The sequence below is a fragment of the Leptonychotes weddellii genome, chromosome 3 (genome assembly GCF_054177405.1).
Source record: "Leptonychotes weddellii isolate Sample4059 chromosome 3, ASM5417740v2, whole genome shotgun sequence".
NCBI classification, from domain to species: domain Eukaryota; kingdom Metazoa; phylum Chordata; class Mammalia; order Carnivora; family Phocidae; genus Leptonychotes; species Leptonychotes weddellii.
In genome coordinates, this window is record NC_138371.1 from 17539407 (window position 1) to 17545530 (window position 6124).

General features: G+C 55.4%; 1 protein-coding gene across 13 annotated transcripts in view; it reads left to right on the forward strand.

Annotated features, from left to right (window-relative positions):
* Window positions 1–6124, forward strand: part of TNS1 (tensin 1) — a 201161-nt gene that overhangs the window by 103679 nt on the left and 91358 nt on the right. For 11 of the 13 annotated variants that reach the window (XM_081813624.1, XM_081813628.1, XM_081813626.1 and 8 more), the window contains one exon: window positions 5107–5156. In XM_081813624.1, the coding sequence (XP_081669750.1) occupies window positions 5107–5156 (50 nt within the window). Of the gene's footprint in view, window positions 1–28; window positions 139–3559; window positions 3938–5106; window positions 5157–6124 lie in introns of those variants that run through there. The other 2 variants (XM_081813631.1, XM_081813635.1) reach the window with 2 other exon arrangements.

The window sequence follows — 6124 nt, forward strand, 5'->3', positions numbered from 1 at the left end:
CCCCCCCCCCCCCCCCCCCCGCCCCGGGCAGCCCTGCAAGGCCAGCCCTACAAGGCGGAGGCATTCCTGGGGCTGCATGGCCTGTCTGGATGGAGCGGGAGCATGCCTCTTAAATTAGTGGGGAAGGCTCTGTTCAAGGTATGTGTGGGTCCCATGGGCACAGAGTGCACCTGTCGGGGTGGGACTCTTGTCCAAGTCTATGATATTTCTGGGGCTGGGATGTGGGTCAGAAATTAATTTTTGTGTGTACTTATTACAGAGGACGAACTAACTTAATGCACACAGAACATATAATATGTGCTCAATAAATATTAGCCATTCTTATTCCTGTTATTTTGACTAAGGGCCAGGAGGTGGGCTGGGATTTGTTTGTTTGTTTTCTTTTTTTTGATTCCTACCCCCCACCCATGACAGATGCTCTGGTCCCATTTTTTAGATGCGAAAACAGAGACTTGAAGGGGCTCAGTGACTTGATGAGTGCCTTCTTCATCCCTTCCTGGGTCTGCTGCTCGGATCTGGTGTTACCCGGCTCTCCCAACCCTTGGCTAGGGGATGGTGTGTGAGCCAAACCTTTTACAGTGGCCTGAGCACATTTATAAGCCAAGTCCTAATGCCACTGCTTCCCACAACCCCAGCCTGGGCCAGACATAGCTTGTCCGGGGAAGCTGCAGCAAGAGAGAGTGAAGTTAGACATCATCAAGAACTTTTTGATGCGACGGTGGGTATGACCTTGGTCCTCGGAAAGAAAGAAGTGGCCCTTTAGTTGGGACAAGAGGTTTTTTCAGAAGGAAATTTTGTTGATTTGGGATGAGTGTGTGTTTGTGTCTGTTTGCCAGGGTGGGTAAAGGTTGTGTCCTGTCTGGATAGGGGACGAGGGACAACATGAATTTTGCTTTAGCCAGTCTAGTGAAGGGAGCAGGTTCTAGGATGGCCTGTGTACTGCAAAGGAGGGAAGACCTAATCTTTACAGTTCCTGGACACCTGTTCCAGTTTGGGTGCTCTCAGGGTCATTCGTCCATGCCCCTGCCCAGCCAGGGGGGCCCCCCTGCAGTCTGCCCCGAGTGAGGAGACCTGTTTCAGAGGCTGCGCTGTTGCAACCCTGGGCCTCTGGGCGTGATAGTGTGCCTGTTCGTTGAGCTGTTTTCCTGTCTCTGGCCTCTGGCCCAGGACTCCCAGGGCAGGAATGGCTGTTTTCCTCCAGCAGGGTTGGTGTGTAGAGAGGTTTGTGGACGGTGTGCTGTGTCGCACTTTGTTTTGGAAAAATCCAGGCTGGTGGGCAGGAAGGAGAGAGGAAGGGGTGTGGCTGGAGGGGCTGGTGGGGGTGGGAGGGGGTGGCCACAGCCCCCAGAGGAGAGGTAGGAATGGGGACAGGCCCCTGACGTAGATTGGGCACCAATTTCTGGCTGCCTGACATGGCCCCTGGTGTTTCTTACAGACCCTCCTCCCAACTGGGCCCCCTGGGGCCTGGGGCTCAGGAAATGCCTTTTCTTTTGGTCCAGAGCTGTTGTGTTTGGTCTGTGGACCTCAAAGGCAGGCAGGACTCTTCCCACACAGTCGTTTTGCTCTAAACCAACCCCGCCCAAGTCCTGGGGTTCCCACTCCTTGCTGCATGGTGGAGAAGGCAAGATTGGAGCCTAGGGCCACAGACCTTGAGCCACTCGGGAGTGTCTGGGTGGTGGTCCGCAGGGAGGACCAAGGCAAAAAGAGTTGGGTGGATCTGCAGGAGGAAGGGTGAAGGTTAGACACCAGGAGGAACTTCTGGATAGTGAGAGAAGCAAGACACTGTTTTGGCGGGGGTGGGGTGGAATTTCCTTTCATGCTGTTCTCTTCGTGAAACAGAGACCATGGTTTGGTGATGACTGTAGGGGAGAGTTCTTGGGGTCTAGGGAGTTGAATCAAAGCTGTATTACTGATCACTGTCTTGGGAGGGGCCGGGAGGAAGTTGAGGCCTGGTGGGCAAAGGGCTTTGACAGCCCCAGAGAGGAGAAGAATGGGGTTACTGGCGGACAGAGAACTTATTTTTCTTTTTAAAATAAAATCTTTGTAGTACTCTTTGTAAAGCCCTCTGGTAGTTTTCCCTGGAGGCTTTAGGTTGGAACAGGTAAATCCCATGAAATCCCATGGGCGCAGTGCTATACCCATTTTACAGATTGGTCGGTTCTTGAAGAGTGTCTTCCTTCATGGAATAGAAGTTCTCCGAGGGGGACTTGGCCTCCTCTTGTCCCCGGTGCCTAGCTTATTTTTCTTTTTAAAATAAAATCTTTGTAGTACTCTTTGTAAAGCCCTCTGGTAGTTTTCCCTGGAGGCTTTAGGTTGGAACAGGTAAATCCCATGAAATCCCATGGGCGCAGTGCTATACCCATTTTACAGATTGGTCAGTTCTTGAAGAGTGTCTTCCTTCATGGAATAGAAGTCCCTCCGAGAGGGACTTGGCCTCCTCTTGTCCCCGGTGCCTAGCACGTCGCCTGGCACACCGCTGGTGGAACTTGGTGAGGGCTTTTGGGATGAGGGATCGAGCACCGTGATGGGCAGCAGAGATGACCAATGTGTCCACTCACTCCCAGCCTCTTATCAAGGGCCTGTGTGGTGAGGCGCACAGCAGTGGGGGGCCCATCTCTGGCCTCCTGTGTGAGGTCACCTGTGTGTTTTGGAGTATTAGGTTGTGCTTGCTCACACCCCGCCCCCTCCACCCCTGCAACCGCGTGTGATTCTCCACGTCCACTAGACTCAGACTTGTCACCCGTCTATGTCTGCTTTCTGCCAGCAAGTGTCACATGTCCCCAGACTCTGCGGAAAACAGGAAGCCCCGTCAGTTAGAGGACAGCCCAGTGATTCAACAGGGGATGACCATCCAGCTGTTCCCTTCCCCGTCATCTGGTGGGGTCACGGCCCAGGGCAGCTTCCTCCCCTGCCTCCCCTGCCCTGGCCGGCCTGGTGGAGCAGAGCAGGCTTGGACTTTGTCTTATCACCTCTGGAGACGGCATGGCCAGACTCTGTTGGGGCCAAGTTTTTATTTATCTTTCCTGGCTTTTTTGGGGTGGGGAGGCTGAGGAATGTGGAGTGTTGTAACGTTGGGAAGGGGGGTTGGAGAAATGGGATCCAGCTCTCCTGCCCCGTTCTTCCTTTTCACCCCTGCTCCCCAGGAGGCTCCTGGCTCCCCTTGGCTCCCTGGTCCCCTCGCCAAGCCGGTCTCAATATCGCATTGTCTCCCTGTGGCTCTGTGGGCTGGGACCCGTGGCCTTGGCCACACCTCGAGCCTCAGCTACAGCTGTGGCTTCCAGTGTTTGAGGCAGCCGTGGTGGCCTCCAAACATGGCTGTGGGTCGGCAGCAGATGAAACCCGAGGGGCTATTTATAGCAGGGTGGCCCTGGGGCCTGGAGCACGGCCGAGGGCCTGGGGAGGTTCAGCGACTCCTCATCAGGGACCAGTGAAATCAAGACAGATGGAGTGTTGGGTCTCTGGTGTTCCTCTGGGTGGGTAGTCTTGGAACAGCCTGGTTTGGGGCTTGAAAACCAAACATGATCCCTCCTTACCACCCCCGCGCCCCCCGCCTGACTCATGCAAACCCAAGTCGTCAGGGCCAGGGGGCTGTGGAGACAGAAACTTTCCACCCTGACAGTCCCATTTGGCTGTTCGTTCTCTCGCCGCTGCCACAGAGGCTGAGCAGGGGAGAGCTGGGCCGTGGCTCACAAAGAGGGGGCTCTGGGTGCAGCCTTCTCCTGGGGGGCTGGATGGAGAGCTCTCCTCTTAGCAGGGCTGCCCTGACTTCGGGCTCGGCCGGGAGCCAGGCCTCCAAGCCTACCACCCACCCCTGCCTGGTAGGCGCCGCAGGGCCCTGGGGGAGGCTGGAACGGGCTTTTCTGCTCCGGGCCCCCATGGTCAAACCCAGAGTCTGAGGGTGAATCCTGCTGGTTGTCGACTTCCATGGGACTTGGGGGTGAGTCACTGTGCCTCAGTTTCTCCTCTTCTTGGCAGACTATGGTCCTGTCTCCTCCAAGAGGTGGTTGCAACTAGGTGGTTGGGAAAGGCTGGGAGGCATGGGGAGTTTTGGAAGGCGCCAGAGGGCTCAAAGGGCTCTGGCTGGGCCTGGGAACTGGAAGCTGGGTGTTTGTGCATCAGGTGAGGTGGCTGAGAGGGTGGGCAGCAGCTGTGATACCGGGCTTTGATTTTCTATAGAGGTGAATGTTGGTTGTATCTCTAACTACCCTTTTAATCGTGTCAGATGTAGTAACAGTAACACTGTATGAGTGCCCCATATGCATACTTCTTTTTAATCTCCAAACCACTCGGTAAGGATTGCCCCATTGTCCGTGTGACGTCAGGGAGGCTCAGAGTGTTAAGGGCAAGGTTGCGGGGAGGGATGCTGGGGGACCCCGGCTCTGCGCTTTCATCCCTGCGCCATCGGGTTGTCCTGGGCTGTTTGGGACCCCAGCGTGGGTCCATTTGCCTAATTTTGTGCAAGCAGACCACCCAGGAGATGGGTGAGGGGGTGACAGACAAGGGGCGGCGGGTCCTTGAGAGCACGATTTGCTGCCTGGCACTGGTCCCAGCTGCTACCCACCACGTGGTCCCTGACTGCTCTGGACCCACAACTCTTGATTGAATGGCTCAGCGGTGCTGCTTTGAAGGGGAGGAGTGCGGGGAGATGGTGGTCGGCCGACAAAGGTTCAGAGCCGGGCAGAGGGCTGCCGCACCAGCCTCTCCTTCCTTGAGGCTTGCAGTCTGTATTCTCCCCTCAGGCTTACTGTTACGCTGTCCGGTGAATCGAGACGAAATGTGTTTCCATCCATTTAGTAACTGTTTTATTGCGTGTGTGGACTCTGTGGATGGCACCAGCCCAGACTGTTCTCAGCATTTGGGATTTCTTCCTTCCCCAGGGAAGGAAAAGCTAAGCCCTTTGGGGGCTTGCATGCACACTCCCAAAGGAATTGGCACTGATGGCCTTTGGCTTTAGGTTGCTGTGTTGCCTGGGTGTTAGGGGCCTGGGCTGGAATGTTGGCAGAGCAAGGAGGAGGGAATCTGTGTTTGTCCACAGCCCCGACTGCTCCCGTGGCCGACTCTCCGCTGGCCCCCTCCATAATGCCGCTTCTCCTTTCTCTGTCCCAGGGCTCTGCCAGAGTCACCCCGAGTGTCCAGCCCCATCCCCAGCCTATCAGGTATGCCTGGCCTGCGGGGGGCAAGGGGTGGGGGTGCCACAGTGAGGTCACTGTGGGTGTTTCCAGCAAGTCATACCTTTGGGTTTCTGAGCCCGAAGTCATAAAGCCACAAGGTAGGGAGCATGGGGAGACATGCCAGCCACAGAGAGAGGGTGCAAGTGGATGCCCCTTGGAAATGCTCGTATTTTGAGTTCTAGCTCGAAGCCAGGCCTTGAGCTGGATTCTTTATGTCCCTGCACGATCTCATCTAGTCCTTGCAACAACCGTGCAAGGTAAGTATTTTATTCCCATTCAGCAGATGAAGAAACTGAGTCTCAGGGAGGTAAGGTGACTTGTTAAAGGTCACAGAATCACCAGGAGGCAAGACTTGGGTGTGCCTTTGGACCGGCAGGTGTCAAGGCCTGTGCTAGATCCAGGTCCTCTTTGTGCGCAGGGGTTTTGATGTTGGAGGGTCATTTATTTATTTATTTTTTATTTTTTTAAAGATTTTATTTATTTATTTGAGAGAGAGAATGAGATAGAGAGAGCATGAGAGGGGGGAGGGTCAGAGGGAGAAGCAGATTGCCCGCTGAGCAGGGAGCCCGATGCGGGACTCGATCCCAGGACTCCAGGATCATGACCTGAGCCGAAGGCAGTTGCTTAACCAACAGCCACCCAGGTGCCCTGGAGGGTCATTTCTAAAAGGAAAGTTCTCTATCTGGCTGGCTGGCAGGGACTGGGGGAGGGGATGCATGAAGACTCGGTGCCTTGCTGATCCAGAGTCTCTTTTCCCTGTGTCTGGGTTCTGTGGTTTTCTGGCTCAGACTCTTCTCTCTCTGCCCCACCTCTACTCCTGAGGCTCCAGAGATGAGGCCCAGGGAAATGGAGCCCCGGCCAGAGAGGGCTGGTGTGTAGCTAAAGCCCCCAGTGGGTTGTGGCCCAGCGGCCCACAGACCGGGGTGGCCCTTTGGAGAATCCGCTTCTTCCCT